At 47.7% G+C, this 20193-nt stretch overlaps 2 protein-coding genes and 1 pseudogene across 2 annotated transcripts; 2 read left to right on the top strand and 1 right to left on the bottom strand.

Annotated features, from left to right (window-relative positions):
• LOC149343834 (uncharacterized) lies at nt 1-886 on the top strand. Its single transcript, XM_089542509.1, has 2 exons — nt 1-86; nt 566-886. The coding sequence occupies exons 1-2, from the start codon at nt 75-77 to the stop codon at nt 884-886; spliced, it is 333 nt and encodes a 110-aa protein (XP_089398635.1). The 5' UTR covers nt 1-74.
• A 273-nt stretch (nt 887-1159) lies between these two features.
• On the top strand, nt 1160-4566 carry LOC149343833 (uncharacterized). The gene is made up of 3 exons (XM_089547081.1): nt 1160-1185; nt 2221-2311; nt 4414-4566. Exons 1-3 carry the CDS (start codon nt 1160-1162, stop codon nt 4564-4566), a joined length of 270 nt encoding a protein of 89 aa, XP_089403207.1.
• Nucleotides 4567-16697: 12131 nt separating this feature from the next.
• LOC149343832 (iris pseudogene) lies at nt 16698-17840 on the bottom strand (annotated as a pseudogene).
• Between the last annotated feature and the right edge of the window lie 2353 nt (nt 17841-20193).

Here is a 20193-nt window from a genome sequence, read left to right as displayed (position 1 = left end):
TCGTCTCTGCGCCGCAGCACTGCGAACGTACATCTCGGATACTCCGCACGCGTACTCGGCCCCAAGAGAGAAGCATGAAGACACTAGTAAGATGAATATTTTACGTTTTTGTTTAACAGACTGCATTTTGCATTGGCGCAAGTGCCTTTCCAACCACCCGACAGCTCCCTTGTTCAGCAGACTTCTCTGTACTTCATCAATTTTGTGCCGCTTTACAACTAAGTTGCGTGGCAGCAGATGTGTATTAAGACATCTTATACGGCAGGACAAGCGTAAATGGTTGTGAATATGAAGGAGCGCATCAGCCGCCTCATTCCATAAAATCATCATCGGTATAGGGAAGCTGCACCAGCTGCCTTTATGCCTTCTCCAAGACGTCGTTTCACCCCAGTAATTCAGTACCACGTTGAGTTGCTTATTCTCACTAGCACCTAATGATTAACATGTACGCCGGAAGGGAGTACGGCCGTGTGAACAAGTCATGCCGTAGCAGTAAAAATTACCATTGCGCATGCCCCGTCAGTGTAGAGCTGAGTGAAAAATTGTCTTGTGCTCTATTCTACAGGTGTCTCTATTCACTTTGTGTGCTGTGATTGCTGCCGTAACCGCTGGCTATGGTTACGGAGGATACGGCGGCTACGGAGGTTACGGCCATGGAGGTTATGGTGGCTATGGAGGATACGACGGCTACGGCCACGGTGGCTATGGCGGCTACGGAGGTTACGGCCATGGAGGTTATGGTGGCTATGGAGGATACGGCGGCTACGGCGGTTATGGGGGCTACGGACACGGCGGCTACGGCGGATACGGTCATGGTGGTTACGGTGGCTACGGACACGGATATAAAGTGATCAGCTACGGACACGGTCATGGGTACCACGGGTAGATACTTCAGCACTCTGTGTTCATGGAAATGTAAATAAAGATACTCAATTCAGTTTTCAGATTCTCTCATTCATATTTAAAACTGCGCGAACAAAAAGAGAACCGAGCAAAAAACACAGTAACACACACAAGCGCAGACTTCCAACTTTTATTCGAAAAGATTGCCGCAGTCTTTTTATACCCTCTGTGGATACCATCAACACACCCCAAACCATCCGTAACATTTAAAACACGTGCACTTATCTCCTCTGAACGTCCGAAACAATCCACGATAATGGCCAGGCGCCTAGAAGCACACAAGTGACTCGGAAACACGCGCAAATTTTACCTCAAAAAGACGAAGATCGAAGTGCGTCTGCGCGTGCGTGCGTGCGTGTGTGCGTGCGTGCGTGTGTGTGTGCGTGTGCGTGTGTGTGTGTGCGTGCGTGTGCGTGCATGTGTGTGTGTGTGTGTGTGCGTGCGTGCGTGTGCGTGTGCGTGCATGTGTGTGTACGTGTGCGTGTGCGTGTGCGTGCGTGCGTGCGTGCGTGTGTGTGTGTGTGTGTGTGTGTGTGTGTGTGTGTGTGTGTGTGTGTGTGTGTGTGTGTGTGTGTGTGTGTGTGTGTGTGTGTGTGTGTGTGTGTGTGTGTGTGTGTGTGTGTGTGTGTGTGTGTGTGTGTGTGTGTGTGTGTGTGTGGACAGGTGGCAGCTACAGATGCCAGCAAGACCCGGTATTGGGGCCCATGGGTCCAGATTCGAATCTGGTGGTCGGCTGAGGTGGTAACCCTGATTCCGAGGTGTCGCTTGCGTGCCTCCTGAAGTCGTGGGCAAATTAGCAGAAAGCGACCTAACGTTGCGTCTGTAGCAAAAGTGGGTATAGAAGGGGGTATAGATTGACTACGATGCAACTAGGCTAATAGAACTGTCTAATTAGCGATGGTGACAAGTTTTGTTGAATTCAGAGCAAGAGTTAATGATGTATCTATTGTGGGAGGGCGTCTCATTTTCCTCCTCCATTCTTGTGCCCCCGTGGTCCACACAAAACGCGATCATATGCTCCACTTTTGCAAGCATCTTCTTATGGGCTGAGAGGGATGCCTAGAAAATTGAAAAATTCTGTATTATTGGTTTGCCGATACTTGTACAGTAAAAAGATGACGGCAGTGATTTGCAAATTTGCATGTCGTTATTCCCCACTTTCTCCTTTATACTATGGTCGCTTAGATAATTCTACTCGGATTTCGTAGTTGTTTAGAAGCCTGCACTTGCTTGCATCAAAGAAATAAGGCACAGAAAATATTCATCGCTCGTCTCGCGCCGTCTTTTCCAGGTCTGATCTTATCCGGATCACTATAGGAGGATAATAGTGGGCATGAATGTTGGACGAAGTAGGGCGACTGAAGCCCTCATCTACCTCTGGAAAAGCGAAGACACAATGAAGTGGAAAGTAAGTTGACAAGAAACCATCTTTTAATGACTTGTTTATTTAGAAAAGCAAAATAAAAATTCATAAATGACGGAGTAATGAAAGAAATTAAATGTGGCAAATCAGAGCCCCGTAAAAAAATGCGGCGGAAGAGAGAAACAAACCCACATGCCAAAATACAGGAGATTTGATCAATGGCACAAAACTGAGAAGAAACGCAATAGTGCAGCGCAACTGAGAAGCGCAAACATTGATACGAAGCTAAAAAGGAAGACACAGGAAGAATAGATGCAACCACGCAGTTTAAATGGAATGCATATAGCGACAAAGAATCCTTAAAATCAAAGTACGAGTAAACCCAAATCTAACACATAAATGATTTGTCAAGTGTATATACAGCGTTCAAATCAGGAGGATTGGAGCAGATGCCTGCATGTCATTCCACATAACGATGCCACAAGGAAGCCTAAATGCTTCAATTGCATTGGTTCCGCCGTGACTGTGTTTATTGCTGCATCGAGCGTGTAAGCTTCGGGTTATGCGAGAAGGAATATCAAGGGACAGTGTACCGCGCTTAATATTAAAGTCGATGCGACGTCGATTGCCCTAAAGGTGTAGTGAAATGACTGATTTCACTTGTATGTGAACGAATGCTAACAACGATCGAGAAGGAGCTACGAAGATGTGTTACGGAGTGATTTGGTATGTATGAATGTGAAGGGGGCCGAAATGGTGAAGCAGAGTAGATTTGTGGAAGGACAGTTGTCAGGTAAAGTAATATATTTACATTAGAGGGTGCTCCATGCAGGTTGCGGCGTAGGCGGCGTAGTATCTTTGACATATATGGCGAAGTGTACGCTTCGTTAAAGGAAGCATATATATTTGACTCAGCGTTTCGATCGGAAGACCGATCTTTTTCTAGAGTGGTTTGTCTTTGCTGATGTTTCCCCTTTTATAGTGGTTGGGCCCAGGACAGGTGAGCGAGAAACACGAATAAGTAGAGGGAAGTAAAAACATATACAAGCGAAAACAAAGAAACAAGCACGGATAGGAAAAAGAGGGGTGGGGCCCGCACGATAAAAATTGAGTGCGCAGAAGAGGTAAGCCGTAGGAAAATACTATGGTCCGATGCGGCCTCTGCTTTGTTAAGCACCGCACGTTTTGTTATTGACAGGCGTGTCGAGTTGAGCTGCGATGGTCGACCCGCCTGTCAATAAACAAGCCTGCGGTTCTTAACCGCATCTGGACATTCTATTTTCTTACTGCTTACCTCTTCTGCTCACTCTAAAAAATTTTAAGCAGTTAATTTCAGTTAGTTATTGGTCTTTTCATTGCACACTATCAAATAAATAGTGTCCGACATCGCGTAAGACTAAACTACAGACACTTCACCGAACTATCCTTCACGGGGTTTTATCAAAAATTCAGTATTGAATAAGTTGAAACACCCTGTATATATTACGACCCCCCCCCCCCCCCCCCCACCCGAACTGAAAAATTAAAGTCGCGCCCTGTAGTGAAAACGTTTGGAGATACCTGAGCTATATAAACGCACATTTAACGTCGAAACAAGAAAGCATCCGCGCGACGTTAAATTTCTTAATAATTAATTTACTTAGTATCATTTACCTGCACTTCCCCGTAAGACATTACATGTGTCCGAATATTAAAGCTCGTTATAACAAGAATAGGTTAGACACTTAAAGCATGAAAAAAAGCGCCGCATATGGAGGTATAAACAATGCTTGATGACATACAGTTCCGATCATGGACAGTTCCAACAAGAACCAAAAATCATAACCGGAAAACAAAGCTACTGGAACTTCGAATGTTTCCTAGCGCTTTGTTATGTAAATTCACGGTTGAATACATTTTTGCGGTTTGTGCCGGATTTTGGGTAGTAATGGTTGCGCAAAAATTTTAACGTCCACGTTTCCTCTTGTAGTCGCGTCGTGATTGCCATCCGAGTTTGTGTTCGCTGTGTGTGATGCTGAGTACCCAACTATAATTGCCTAGTAGAAGTCTGAGTGCCCTGTTATGAATTTTTCGTACTTAACATATAAGTTCAAGTGTAGACTGCCTTCGCTTGCTTTCCTACTCCATGGCGCCTATTGTCTTCGCAGCTGAGCGAGATGAACAAAACCGCCAACATGCGAGCGAATATGGTCTGGCTTGTGAACAACGTGCATCTGGGGGACTACACGAATAAGTGGGACAGCGACCCATTCCACCGGCTCAAGATCATCAGGAACGACCTGTTCCACATCCCCGATTGACCAAGCTACGCCTGCCACCCAGATTCTGCAAGAGAGCAAGCTGCCTTTCCCCGGCCTAACTTTCAGAGCCCGCAGTGCAACACAAGCAGAAGAGGTCGCGATTGCTCTCGCGGCCTCTCATTCACATTCAGAACAGATAATCACCGACTCGCGAGAGGTCTGTCGAAACGTCGAACAAGGCTGGAATCCCTTCCTAGCCTATCGAATCTATCTCAGTTGCGTACAGGATACGAACCCCGCACACGAACCTTATATGAGCCCCTGCTCATCAGGGGTTGGCGTATGCTCTCTCCTCAGGCTGTTTTCTCCTCCCCATCCGATAAGGAACCTGATTTTAATCTGGCCTATAACTCCAAAAATATTACAACATCCTATCAAGATAGCCATCGTCTTTACCCTAGCCCATGTAAAGGCCTCAAAAGGCGGATGAGCGAATTCTTCTCTGCGTTTTCACCAATACATTGCCGTGCCCGGCAGTCCTAAAACCTTTAGACCCTTCCTTTAGCGGCAGCTGCCCGAACGGTAGTGCGGTGTCTTCTGACACTTATCACATGGTGTGGGCCTGCCCCTCCAACCCCGCTATTCCCCCCATCCCCAACCCAACCCGGGAGGACTGGGAGGCGACCCTGCTCGGCTGCCACGACTTACAAGCCCAACAAGCCTTAGTCGGGCGCGTCCGGGCGGCGGCAACCGCCACTGGGGTCCCATACTAAGGACCTCCACCTAGTGTTTGTAAGGATCGGTCCCTTACGGGCTGATCCAAACATACCTCCTGCTCATTCGTAATAAATGTTTTCACCACCACCACCACCCCAGCTGTGTTTGCAGTCCCTGTCCTTAATCATATGCCGTATTTACCCGATTCTGGACATATGTTTTTTTTAAGAAAAAATGTCCTCACAACTGCTTGTAAGTGCGATAAAAAGCACAAAAAAAATTGCTGATGATTACGTTACTTCCTAATGCGAAATTTGAGCGCAGCTCATCTGCTGTTTTAGCTTTTCGATAGAAGCAGAAAATTTTAGCAATACATGTATGTACAATTACAGACAACTTGTTATTTTTTACACATATTCCTTCTTCGAGAAACGCTCCGCTAACAGTTCTTGACTGTCATAAAGAAAGTTTGTGGACGGAGAAATAAGTGGATATATGCTCGACTTGCTGCACCAATGCCTGGTTCTCAGAGACGAGGTCTGCGCAAGTATTTCGCGATCTGGTCACAGCCGTAGGAGGCGTTACGAGCGAGAGGAACGGGATGTTCTCCCGCATAAGTGGTAAGAAATTCCTGTTTAACTTTATATGTACATTAAAGTCCCCACCTATCCTGCCACTCTGGCAGGTTGCAGTTGGTTGAGCGCGAGAGTTCGCTTACCGTTGTCAGCGCTAGCGCATGTAGCCCACATCTATCTTTCTGATCACCCCACGTACCTGTAACCGCGATTGAGGCGTCCACTGACCAAGGGAGCCAGTTATGCACACTTCCTTTCCTTAAAATGGCAATATGTTGTCAATGCCAACGCATTCAGCACACACCTGTCACAGCCGCCGCGGTGGCTCAGCGGTTATGGTGCTCGGCTGCTGACCCGAAAGACGCGGGTTCGATCCCGGCCGCGGCGGCTAGAATTCTTTGGAGGAGAAATTCTAGAGGCCCGTGTGCTGTGCGATGTCAATGCACGTTAAAGAACCCCAGGAGGTCGAAATTTCCGGAGCCCTTCACTACGGCGTCTCTCATAGCCTTAGTCGCTTTGGGACGTTAAACCCCATAAACTAAACACACCTGTCACTACCACCACGTAGCTTAAAGCACGACTAAGGTGTCCACTGTTCCAAGAGGGCAGTTATGCACCTTTCCTTTGCTTTACAAGCTAACGCTCCATTGGCTTCCCAGCTTAAAGCGGGATTAGGGTGTCCACTGCTGGTTACAACGGACAATGGCGACGCCGACGCCGCGAAACACAGAAACGGACGACAAAGAGCTGCGCTCTAAAATAATCCCCGAAATGGCTCTAGTGTCTCAGCTATATGACGACTGCGGTTATGTCTTTTTACATTGCCTAGTTAGTATATTGTTAAAGGCATTAGGCTCAGCGGTATACTGTGTGGTGCCTTTCGCAGTTTTTTTCTTGCTGTCAATATACGCCGTATACGAGGTCTGTTAGAAAAGTATCCGACCTTTGGCCGAATAAAAAAAAACTGGCATAACTGGAGCGTTGGAAACCTAATTACCTTCAAAGTAGTCTCCTTGGGACTCCACACACTTCTACCAGCGGTGCTGCCATTGTTGGAAGTATTCCGAAAAGGCCTCTTTCGGAATGGAGTTTAGCTCAGCTGTCGTTGCAGCCATAATGTCCTCTCTTGTCTGAAATCGCGATCCTTTCAATGTCCTCTTGACTTTGGGAAACAGCCAGAAGTCGCAGGGGGCCATATCAGGAGATTAAGGAGTCTGTTGAACTACAGTAGTCTTGTTTTTCGCCAAAAAAGTCTGAATCAAGTGCGAGGAATGTGGAGGACTATTTTCGTGATGGATGCGCCAATGTCCTGTTCACCTCAACTCCGGTCTCTTGCACCGCACAGCACCACGTAGGCGACGGAGGACGTCCCTATAGTACTATTTTGTCATTGCTTGACCCAGTAGGGTGCGTACTCGTGGTGTGCCACACAGAGGGAGTCAAAGAAAGCTGTCAGCGTCACTTTAACTTTGCTGCGCACTTGGCGGGTCTTCTTTTGTCTCGGTGACATGAAATGCTTCCACTGTGACGACTGGGATTTGGTTTCCGGGTCGTACCCGTACACTCAAGACTCGTCACCAGTGATTATGGTGTTTATGAAGTCGGGGTCGCTGTTTGTGGAATCTAGCATGTCCTGCGAGACTTCAACACGCAGCTGCTTTTGCTCCGCCGTGAGCAGCTTCGGCACGAATTTCGCCGCAACTCTCTCCATGGCCAAATCTTCGGGAATAATGGAATGTCCAGAAAAATTGCTGATGTCCACTTCTTCCGCAGTGTCTCGGATAGTCACACGATGGTCCCGCATCACCACAGCATTCACTTCGGCAATGACCTGGTCATTTCGGCATGTTGATGGCCGACCGGAACGTGGCTCGCTCTCCGCCGATGTGCGGCCATCTTTAAACCAATTGTACCATTGTTTAATTTCTGTGCTGCTCATAGCATCTTCACCGAAAGCCGCACTGAATATTCCGAACAGTTTCCACTCGGTTGTCATCCCGTTTCTGGCAAAATTTGATGCAGTAGCGCTGCTCCTGTCGCTCCGCCATTTTCCTTTTAATAAAAAACCGACGAGAGCACTGCGCACTGCCTCACTCAAACGTTGCGTCCCAGCGACTGACGCTATCGGCAGGCCGGAAAATATTCGTACATGCTCACGAAGGTTCAACGTCGGCTGGTGCATGCGCGCTTGATTCATACCCATCCGGTGTTCGCAAAAAAAAAATAAAGTCGGATACTTTTCTAACAGACCTCGTATTGGACATCTCAGCTACTTTCCAAGAGCCCCACAGAGATTCTCTCTCTATGGAGGTGTAAATTTCTGCATATCAGTAAAAAAACCTGAAGCCTCCGTTACCTGCGTGGCGATTACGTTGTCTAAAAATAGGGAACTGCTGCATTAAATCTGGTAGATTGCTTCTGAAAAGGAGTTGAACTACCATCAAGCATTAAAGGATGCCTGTTCTCTTAGCGGCACAGTGCCACACTGATGATGTAGTGGCTGCCAGCAAGTTCTTGACGGCCTGGACAAGGTCAACTTCCGATCATGCAGATTTTTCATGAGAATCACAACGTTGATTCTAAACCTTTTGTAAAGCCGAGGCGGTGGCTAAGTGCTAATGTTGCTCGGCTGCTGACCCGAACGATGCGGGTTCGATCCCGGCTGTTGCCGTCGCATTTCGATTGAAGTGAAATGCTAGAGGCCCATGTACTGCGCGATCTCAGAGTACTTTTAAGAACCCCAGGTGGTCGAAATTTCCGGCGCCCTTCACTACGGCGTCCCTCATAGCCTGAGTCACTTTGGGACGTTAAACCCCAATAAACCAAACCATAAACAAATCTAAACTATGTATTTGCTGACGGGCGTTCTTCTCTTCTGCGCATGCGTAACTGGGCACTGCCCCCCCCCCCCCCCCCCCCCCGCCTCCCTGCTCGTCGGGAGGGCTTCTTACACAGCTAATGTGGCTCCAAAAGGTCGCAGAATGCAACCTGAAAGGTCGCGCAGGTTCCGAGAGTGTTCGTAAATCATATGCGTGCAGGCAGTTGTTACTTAAAAAAAATAAGGTAAAAATCACTTCGAGTCAGTTGTTTAAACGGAGATTTCCCTCAAAAGTATCCAGCAGTGCAACCTAAAGTGGAACACACTACTCGGAGTAAATGGTAAATAATTTTCGTGCTATTAATGCTCGTTAAAATGAAAGTCTGTAAAAAGCAGATTCGAACCGTGGGCTAACGCGTTTGAAAAACAACAGACTAGTCTATTTTTCCACAGGAGCATTTTTCCCCTTATTTAATGGCAGGGAGAGAGGGAGAAAAAATTATTTAGAATAGATTAACTCAAAAGATTTCTCGTGTTCTCAGAAGTGGATATCGCGTGACGGTTAATGTCTAGATAACTCTCGTCCTATCTACGAAGCAATCAGGGCTTCTTGAATCTTCCATAAAAAACGGTCGAAATTGTTATATAATGGCGTGAGTACCATGAATACCTGCTGTGTAACATTTGCAGTGACAACGAGTTAAATTTTGTCAATGTCAGGCTGCACGGTATGTATGCCTTGAGAGTAAGTCTTTGCTAGCTTAAAGACTGGGGAAAAATATAGCAAAACTAGTGCTGTGAGGTACTTTTCATGCAAAAAGGACAATGCATAGTTACAGACTGCTGATTTTGAAAGGTACGTTCATAGATGATTTTTCGGGTCAAGACATGATTTGGGTGTTCTGGAAGGGTTCAAAGTCTCACCAAAGACTGTGCACCAAAAAAAAAAACAAAGCTGTGCTTGTCAAGTAAACATTCATTTTATTCCGCATGGAGACTTGGAACAGCTAAGAGACGTTCGGAAAGCCCCCTTTCCTAGTCTGATGCCTTTATGGTTAACTCGATCTAAAATTCTTAGTGTTGTCACCTTCTCCTGTGTTGGTAGGAGACAAATCTATGTGACTGCGGTAGTTTAGAGGGACTCTGAAACACCTTCTCAGAAGAGCACATCAATTCGCTCTCATGAACACCTAAGCCAAATAATGCATCTCTACACGTAGCAGAGAACCCACAATAATGCGCGAAAGTTGGAGAGCTCTTTTCGGCGACTTTTTTATGCTCGCTCCCTTCTTCGTCACACCCTACTGCGTAGGCCAGCTCATAGGTGGATATTGGTTAGATTCTTTCGAGTGTCAGGAAGCACCCGTGATACATCAGTGGTGCGGGAGAGGCAAATTTTCTTATTCATTTTTTACGCCTCGAATTATATTCTGTCAGGAAGCTACCATGGCCTCGGCCTCTAAGCGGCGTCGCTACGACGAATCAAGAAGCTCCGCCGGCGGAAGAGCGCCGACGTTGCAGCGTACAAAAAGTGACGAGAGTAGAGGGAAAGGCACGAAGACGCCAAAATTCACATTTGTACCACTGATAACTCAGCTTGAACAAAACGGATTAAAAAGAATTCTTGCTGTAGGATACTTATTATCAAATCACTTCTGCAGCGCCCTGCCGTCCTGCATCGATACTTCATCAGCATTCAACGATTCATGCCACATGCGCAGATTTCTGTTGACAATGCACACGCCTGTACACCCAACGCATCAATTAAGGGAAGCCCATGAGACGAGCAAGACGCTGCCCTGCATTTAGGCAACCGCGGCGGCGCTTCATTCATCGCTAAAACGGCCAACCGATGAGAGAAAGAGAGAGAATATTTTATTCTTTGTTATTGGTGCAGCATGGAGTCCTGCTTTAGTCCCTTTTCTTCTAATGCAGTGGTCGTGCCATCAGTTCAGGGCACCATTGGCTCTGCTGCCCACTTGGCAAGTTTGGACCAGGCGTTACTCATCATTTCCGTCCTTGCTGGTCAGCATCTGCTCCCACTGCGATGCATTTGGGTTTTTAATGATCAGGTTGACCGGTATTTGGCCATATTCCTATGTGCTATGATATAATGCGGGGTTACCCTTGCACCACGGGCAGACGCTTTTGTTATGTGTTGGGTGCAATTTTCCAACATAATGTGGGTGGGGTAAGGGTGTGTTTGTAGTTACCGCCATTAGACAGATTCTATGTTTAGTGTTATGCGTGGACCGCGATATCTTTCCTTGATACCTCTCTGGTAATCTAGTACATCTGTGTACGCCGCTGGGACTGGTCTCGGGCTTCCTTCGAAGCCTTGATTCGAGACCCAGTGGCTTGCTGTGTCTCCTGGAGCGATCTCATCGCCTCTTTGATTTCCCGTTACTACAGCGTGCCCTGGCGTCTATACTAGTGTGGGCTGTATGTTACGGCTCTGAGGACTTGCTTCCACGTCTTCTAGTATAGTGTTTGCTTGCAGCACACCCTATCAACGCGGTAGCTATAACATGGCTTTCTTTATGTCCGTTAATACCGTGAGAGACTTCCCCTGCAACGTTTCCTATGCTAGGGCCAGCGCCATGGCTATTCTTCCGCCTAGGAGGCATTGACGTGCTTGATGGTCGTACTGGTCCGCTCCTGCACCTAGTGATCGCCTACCGTGGCAACAATGGCAACCGTGCATCGGCTGCCGGATGCATGACCGCGTCCGTGTATGCTACTCTGTTGTTTGTTCCGTGCAATTTTAAGGCGGAAGCCTTTAATGCCTCATCGTTGTAAGCAGAAGTTGTCGACAGAAAATGTCACGCTTTTCAATTGGTCGAATGGGTCGTGACGTCACAGTGCGCGAATTTCAAACGGGGCCAATTGTACTTTGGCTATTAACCATGCAACCAATTAAAGGGATTGTATAGTGATTATCTAAGTTAGTGGGACTTACTTGACCAATTAGCCTAATTAACCTTCTTAGTCAGACCAGATAAATAAATAAAACCGAGTAGGAAATTGGCCGAGCTCGGGATTCGAACACCGGTCTCCGGAGTGCGAGACGAGCACGCTACCACTCCGCCATGCTAGCTCGACGGCTTGGAATGAACAAAGGCGCGTCTAGTGAATACGGTGTCTTCGTTCACTCCCATCTTCCCCCCTTCCCGTTACGGCGAGGTTTAGGTGACCACCGAGATATGACACACTGATAGATTTGCTTTCCTCAAAAACCAATTTACCGACGAGCAAGGCGTAGAACCTTTCCTTAAAAAGCGTTGCATTCAAAGGGCAACGCATTGCGCCTAACGGGTGGTGGCGTTCCGTGGACCGCCTGGCAGCGCTACAACAGGCTGTCGCGTTCCACTTCTAAAGGCGAAGCTAAAGCGTCATTAATTTGCATTTAATTAATGCACCAACAGAGTGTGAAGTGAACAATCGCGTAGCAGAATGCAGCACTCAGGCTTTCGCCTTTCACCACTTTAGCCGCTAAAGTTCCTCGTAATTTTTTTTAGAACTCTGGCTCTTGCGCTTGTCATTTCCCCTTCAAATTCCGGATCTATGTGTTTGGGTATGCGCATGATCCTGAGCATTCGTCTCTGTTGTTTCTTTGAGACTTTTCGTTTGGCCTTTGTTAGCGACTTATCTGAGCTCTAGCCTTTGTAGGAGGATTCTCCCGACCCTCATCGGCGTTAGTCTTTGCCTCTGTGGGCCACAGAGGGCTCGCTGGAGAAAAAGAAGAGAAATTGCAAGAAGGGGCAACGATGCTATCAGCGTACGCCAAAAGCTGCAGACTAGCGTGCTGCAGAGACAAATCGCAAATTGTCAGGCTACAGAGGCACAAGAACGCAGATCAACCGATCCTCATCGAACTCGACGGGGCGTTAACACCAAAAAGGACGAAGATAAAGGAACTGGGAATTTGGATACATGCCACTCTAAAGAGTAACCACAGCACAGTAACTTTCAGAGAAACCATGGAACAAATAACGAGAGTGGTCAACAGGACCATCTCTAGAAGAAGCGGAATGAAGGAGGCGGACGCGCTCACACTGGTGGGTAGCGTGGTGTTTAGTAGGGCGACGAACAGCCTACCTTACCTAGAGCTAAACAATACGGAAATCATGCAAATGGCAACAGTAATAAGGAAGGCGTGCAAAATCGCTCTACTACTACCCCAAAACACCCCCACCGAAAAAGTAATGGCCCTGAGGGTACACCCAATAAATCCGAAGAATTGAGGTACGCCCAATTCTCAGCCCACCGATGAACACATTCGGCGCAAGGTACAGCCGTCGGACATCCGCGCCCACGAAGAACGGAAGAAGACGGGCCTTTGTCCCCTTGCCTTCAGCGTTAGCGACCCCGCAACGTCTCTCCAGCTTTCCCCATTCACTACCATTCACCTTTCTGCATCACTTACCCTAACAACGCACTCCCCACGGCGCGTGGAAAAAAGGCCCGTCTCCTTCCTGCCTAGCCTCTGCTGCAGTGTTGTTGCTGCATGATGGAATTAAGCGTAAAAAGACGTCCGAAACAGACTGGGACGACTATATACCTGCATGAAGCGCTTAGTGTGCGATGAGTGCAGAGTTGAGGCAAAGAGCTCGGACCCCGATGAAAGAAGGCGAGGTCACTATCCAATTACAAAGTGTACACATACACAAAGAGAAGACAATTCACTGAACTAAAACGAAACTAAAATGCGACAGTCGGTCTACAGGTGGTGGTTTGATCAGTCACCATCACAGCACAAAGCAGTCAGGAAGAAGGATTCAAAGCGAATAGAATAATAGCAGAAGCACAAGGTTAAACCGCTAGCTCTGATCATCCGCTCTCCACGCAGGTAATTAATCGTCATTAATGGTTTTTGTGTATAATAGCTGCTGGTAATTTCTGTAATTTCTGCTCCTGGGGCAGGCTGTCGTAAGATTTCTGGTGAATTAAAACGAAGAAAGCAGCGGTGTGTAATGTAGTGTTCCCATGTTTCACAAGACCCAAGTCCTCTTGATAAGCCAAAACGAGCATTTGGGTGATGAAACGAAAACCGAAAAAACATAAGCGCCCCGCCGCGGTGGCTTAGCGGTTACGGCGCTCGGCTGCTGACCCGAAAGACGCGGGTTCGATCCCGGCCGCGGCGGCTGAATTTCTTGAAGGCGAAATTCTAGAGGCCCGTGTGCTGTGCGATGTCAATGCACGTTAAAGAACCCCAGGTGGTCGAAATTTCCGGAGCCGTTCACTACGGCGTCTCTCATAGCCTCAGTCGCTTTGGGACGTTAAACCCAATAAACAAACAAACAAACAAAAACATAAGCGGAAAAGAAAGGGTATTATAAGTTATCGTCCATGCGGAGGCCAATTTCTAGGGGCGATTCATGTAACATCTTGGGCGCAGCATTGAAAATAAAGAATATACAATGAAAATTTGCTATCCCTTTTTCTTTGCAAGAATCAACCCTGAATTCTACGGTCTTGTAATTTTTCCACCAGGCGAGAACCAACGTCCCAAATCCCCCTTTCTAATAATAAGTACCTTTATTCCTAACCGTCATCATCTTTATCCTATGTCCTCTGAATGGCAAAGACACTCCGAACACCAATTCGAACTCTAGCCCTGTCCTGCGCCAGCTGTGGCCACCTTATCCCAAAAAAACTTCCTAATCTCATCCGCCCACATAACGCTCTGCCGCCACGTTCTCATTGAGTCCACTCCGTTACCGTAAGAGACCATCAGTAATCTTGCTTTCGCATTTCATGCCCATGCCCATTTCTTCTTGATTCCAGCCACGATGTCGTTACCTCGGGTGTGTTCTCTCATCCATTCTTATCTGTTCCTCTCTCCTATAGTTTCCCCCATGATTTTTATTGCGAAAGCAAAACTACTTTCACTTTCAAGCCTTTGCGGTGCGATGGCGGTGCACATGAAATGACCTTTCGCATGACCTCTGTGTGACGTCACGCCGAAGAGCTGGGCGACCATCTCGCGCCGTCCGTGTGCGACGGCGGGCACATGAACGGCGGCCTGACTGGACTGGATTAGACTGGACTGGATTGGATTGGATTAGATTAGATTAGATTAGATTGGATTAGATTAGATTAGATTAGATTAGATTAGATTAGATTAGATTAGATTAGATTAGATTAGATTAGATTAGATTAGATTAGATTAGATTAGATTAGATTAGATTGTATAACCGATGCATCGCCACAAGTCTAACCACAAGCACCACCACCAGCTACACTACCAGCTGAACCATGGCGTAGGTATGGATATTGCTTTCGCAATTACTGGGCTTAACCAAGCTAAGCCACAGGGAAATTTTTTTTTATTCGAGGGGTGTTCCATGAGACCTAAGTTGAGAAAGCGGGAATGAATGATATGCAGGAGATAGAATGTTAAAAGAAGGGGTGAAGACCAGTTTCGCGGAGATAGTCGCAGAGGTTGCCGATGAAACGATTGTCCAGCCCACTTTTTGTAATCGCATTTGAGGTTCCAACGCTAGCCCGCTTTCCTGAGCAGCCGTTTTCGAATAGAAGCCGTTGCTGGGCACTTCCACAATAAGTGCGGCACATCGCAAATGTCCGGCGCAGCGCCACAGTGAGGGCACCTGTCAGTTTTTGGCAGGTATTTTGCCAGCCACCGATGAAGAACCGACGGGGTCAGAGCCGCCCTTGACCGAATCAGGCGCAGGGATACCTCCTCCTGCCAAATAAGGCTACGGGGGAGAGGGTGAAAACACGGAGGAATTAGCATTGAAGAACCCCAGGCGGTAGAAATTAATCTGGAGTCCTCCAATACGACATCTCTCATAGTCCGCGTGGAGCCGTAGGACATTGACCCCCTCTTCATATCATTCCCTATCACTCCAAGTTCCTAATTTCATGTAGCTTTCACTTTCCTAGCGCTATGCCGAAATATACCTGGTGTTTCAGCGAACACTTTCAAAAATTTCCAAAAATAGGCTTTTTAGGGTAAAATTATGACTTTAGCGGCATGGTAATGCCAGGCCTGGCGGACACCAGAAAGCCGGTGAATCATCTTAACTAGTAAGCTGGTTAACTAATTTCTAATCATTAGCTTTTTAACTATTAGAGTTAGGCAGCTGGTTGCAATGAGAGATTTGTAGCCGGCCGTTAGTAATAGCTACATCGAGTTTTTAGAATTTTAACAACGCGATTACCCTGCGCGCTGTTGCTTGACAAAATTTGGCTTTTTCGACTAGTTGCGTGCACTGAAAGGTTGCTTCTCCTGCATGCTTTCAAAAACGCATGTATTTTCGCATGATGCAGCCAAACTATGTCGAGCCACAGCGGCGAGGATAACTGCCTTTTAGAAATCCTAAAAACTTATATGACTATTACTAACGACTGGCTACAAATCTCTAATTACAAGTAGGCGCCTAAGTCTACTAGTTAAAAAGTTAATTATTAAAAATTAGTTAACCAGCTTGCTATCTAAGACGATTCACCGGTTTTTTCATGTCCACCAACACAGGTAACACTATGCTGCAAAAGACATTTTTACCCCCCAAAGCCTATTTCTGAAAATTTTGGGAGTGTTCGCTGAAACACCCTGTATGTTGCAGCTCTTAAAGCTGCACATTCGGACTCCGTACTTTGGCACTGCAGACAAGGGGCCTCATTGTGAGCTCTATTATGTTCCACTTGCCCCTTGTCTCCTTGGGGTCCGGCTCCACAAGGTGACGTCGCCTTTTCCCTTTTCTATCTTCTTGTTCTGCGTGAGGATCTCTCGGTATGTTCTCGAGTCGGAATGCTAAGCTTGAGCCCGCTATGTACAGAAAAAAATTCCTTCCTGCAACACGTTGGCAATTCAGCGCAGCTTGACAGCTAAGAAATGTTTCAAAAAGGCAATATCTACCAAAAGCTGTTCGCGCAGCACGTGACATCAGAAGCTATATTAAAGCAATAGCAAAATGAATATGGAGGAATTTTTGCTCGCTTTTCTTTGTTGTCAGAGGGCACAAATAAAATTTTGAGTTAATGTCATCGTGGCGGCAACAGTGAAGAAACATTATGAAAGCAACGCAAAAATTTTGTTCGTCTAGTGTCATCAGCGTTCACAGCTTTCGAACCGACCCTAGAAATAGGATAACATCCAAGTTGTTCATCTTAATCAGGAACATGAAAGGATGGTCCACAACAAAACGCACAGCCTGGGCAGCGATCGAGCCGGCAGATTCGATAACCGCGTTCGCTGTCGCCGCCTCAGGCTCTGTGCCTTCCTCGTCAACCTGGACAAGCGCCTTGTGGACCACGTCAGAGACACTAGGCGTGCCGGTCTCGAATACTCCAGCGAGGTCGGCCTTGTGAGGCGTGAACAAGTCCTTGACACCGAGGTCCCCAAGCGTCTCCCGCAGAGCCACGCTGTGCTCGATCCTGAACTTGGGAACGCTGACTTCCACGTCGTCCACCAGCTTCATGCTTGCTAGAAGCGCGGACAAGTTGGCTGGAGTCAGGCTCTCTTCCAAGTCGTAAAGTCCCTCGATGTCGTCCGGAAGGATGATAACCATTGACATCATCTGACCCCTGTATGGCATCTCAAGGGCACGAGCGCACAACTCATTGGAGTGGCCCATCTTGAAGCTATGGTACTGGAACATCATGTTCACTCGCACCGCGGTCTTGTAGTTGAGACGGAACTGCTGACGCGTCGTATGAACTGACCGGAAAGGCCTCTGCCAGAAGCCCCTGAAGCAGATGGCACTGAGATGAATCAACGCCGTGTTAGCGTCCACACCGGAGGGAACGATGGCTTTGATCTTGGAAGCTGTTTGCTCCGAAGCCCAAGCATTCGCTTCGCGCCGAACAGACTCGTGGCCGCTTTCGAAGTCGACCGACTTCATGGTGGCACCGTAAGACGCTTCCAGAAGGACAAGGTAGCTGCCATGAATGGGAAACTTTTGGTCGCTGTAAATTCGGTTGGCGACGTGGAATGTGACGTCAGGTGCGTAGCCCGATAGGATCGTGAGCAGTTTGGAGAATTGGTCTTGGATTCGGTACTTGCTCGCCTTCAGGTGCAGCACGGCGAAAATCTGCTTGGCCGTGACATTGCAAGCACCACTGGCGAAGATGGCGAGCGCGCAGGCTATGCAGAACGGCGAGCATACCAGGTTTTCGCTCTGCTTGTTGTGGGTCTGCAGATGCTTGTACATACGCAAGGAAAACTTGAACAGAGAATCGCACTGCGTATGTGACAGCATGCCTGGGTCGGTTCTGCAATAGAAAGAGAAGAGGAAAAACTCAGTAAAAAAGGCCTTTGCTTTAATGTGATTACCAGATCCCCCTGATACTTTTTGAATGATACAACACTGCAGGAAAGAGTACGATTGGGATGTTATGAGAACGCTGCTCACCTAGTAAGGAAATTGGTCCAGGTCCTTCAGCAAAATTTTAATGGCCTTCTTCTAGAAAGAGAATTCCTTGGTACTTATCTGCGTGTTTCCCATTCTGCTTTCTTCATGTCTGTCAACAATCATTTTCATTTCCACTGCTCGCTGCCTTATCCTCAGTTTGTCAACCCTTTTCGTTAGCTTCCAGTCTTCCGAAGAGTGTCTAGCAGGCTAGATTTACTGGCAAATATTCAGAGTACCGCATTTCTTATTCCCGCGCCGCCAGGCTGGGCAGATATATGGCCGCGTGGCTGAATGTTGCCAGAACAACGATCGAAAATTCTGCAGAAAATTGCACAGAGCGGCGCTCTTCCAATATATCCGGGCTCTTCTTAAGAGCCTGTATACATGCATAAAAGGCACTGCGTAAACGAGTTATAAAAATCATTGTTTCCAATTTCATCTGGGTGTTCGTTCACGATGTATGCCAACTCTGCCAACTACGCAAAGTATATTTTGACTTTTATAATAACGAAGTTACGAAGGCAAATGCACAGACCACCACAGACGTGATTAAGATGCTGGGAGCTTCAGGCGAAGACAGCAATTAGTGGTCTTTGAAGAAAGGAACCGATGCAGCGACTGTCTCACTTCTTGGTGGACACCTCAACCGCGCGGAAAGGCAAGGGATGAAGGTCCTAGTGAAAGAAGAAAGAGGTGTGCCGTAGTGGAGGGCTGCGGAATAATTTCAACCACCTGGGGACCTTTAAGTGCACTGACATCGCACAGAACACAAGCGCCGTTTTGCGTTTCGCCTGCATCGAAGCGCGGCCGCCACGGTCGGGCTCGCACCTGGGTACTCCGGCTGCATAGCCAAGGGCCCTAACCACTGATCCAGCGCGGCCATTTACCTTCCAAGCGAGTTGGCGGAGAGAGGGAGATTGTGGTGCTCGCCTCCGAGAGGCTGGTGAACTTCATAGCTGGTTGTGTCCCTGAATGAAACTTCGGAATGATCTTTATGACCAATAATGCTATAAAGGGACGCTTATTCTGCTCAGACCCAGGGTTCAGCGCTGGCCGCCACTGATGCGCGTTCATTACCTGTCTGTGAACGCACCACACGGAAACTGTGAAAAAACTGCTTGCCCAAGAGCATCAGTAATTCGCACTTTCACGCGTTCGTGAGGACTCCCCAGAAAAACAGGATAACCGCGCCGTCCAAGGCGGATCATAGGCGCCCGCCGTAGGCTTACCTTCACTTCGAATGCTGCATCGTTTCTTCTTCTACCAGCTTTTCGGCGCGCGTGCTCAGTAATGGAAGGGCAATACGGGAACATGGCCGCTTTTTTTACCTGATTTAGGCACTTCAACTACGGCTGCATGTGTTTTTTAAACGTTGCTCAAGGCAGCTTAATAAAATGAGTCTATTTGCATAGTTAGGCCAAATGCGAAGTAGGTGCGCTATCAGCTGTGTTTTCACTTCGGTTCCGGTGTACAGATCAAGTGCCCACAGATGCCAGTTTTTCGAAGAGTGATAATTTATTAATGTCTATATACGCAGATTTGGTCCCTCGCTCTATTGATAGATCCCTGGGAGTCTTCTTACCACTCCTGGCTCAGTGGTGCAACGGTCAAGCGATGCGCCATTGTCTTTCTATGGCAGATGCTGCCATATTTGGTTGCTTGGGTCCGGTTGTACCCCGGTTAATCTTCCAGAGTAACCTTTTATCATTAAGTGAACTGCCGCCTGACATGGTGGGTGGGTTTATAGCTATAACGTATATACCTGGGCAGGTTGCCCACCACCCGGTGGCCAGGTGAGCAGCCTGCCACAAAACCGGCTTCAGACAAAGAAACACACAACGGGTAAACGCGACGAACGGGCACTATAAGTGCTAGTGCACTGAAAAATGCAGAATGGTGGTGGTGGTGAAAACTTTTAATTTCTGAAATAGAGTTTGGGAGCCACAGAGTGGCCACGCTACATGGTCGGCGTCCTTAGTCCGGGACACCGCATGACAATGCCCCGTCTCTAGCCCGTTTCACCAGAGCCCTTTGGGACTCAAGCGAGGAGCAGTTGAGAAGGGCAGTCTCCCATGCCTCTCTGGAAGGGGTAGGGGAAGGGGGGAGGTGGGGATTTTGAGTACATGCCCACACCATGTGGAAGATATCACAGGTCTCCCCACAGTGTGGGCATCGCCCATCCGTGTTAGGATCGTAATGC

The sequence above is a fragment of the Amblyomma mixtum genome, chromosome 5 (genome assembly GCF_055824585.1).
Source record: "Amblyomma mixtum isolate Tamu chromosome 5, ASM5582458v1, whole genome shotgun sequence".
Taxonomy (NCBI): Eukaryota; Metazoa; Arthropoda; class Arachnida; order Ixodida; family Ixodidae; genus Amblyomma; species Amblyomma mixtum.
This window is presented reverse-complemented; position numbering and strand designations above follow the sequence as displayed.

Coding starts and splice junctions, on each gene's coding strand:
- LOC149343833 (XM_089547081.1), top strand. CDS start 1,160: ATGGCCAGGCGCCTAGAAGCACACAA. Junction 1,186..2,220: donor AGGCGCCTAGAAGCACACAA/GTGACTCGGAAA, acceptor GGATCACTATAG/GAGGATAATAGTGGGCATGA. Junction 2,312..4,413: donor AAGACACAATGAAGTGGAAA/GTAAGTTGACAA, acceptor TTGTCTTCGCAG/CTGAGCGAGATGAACAAAAC.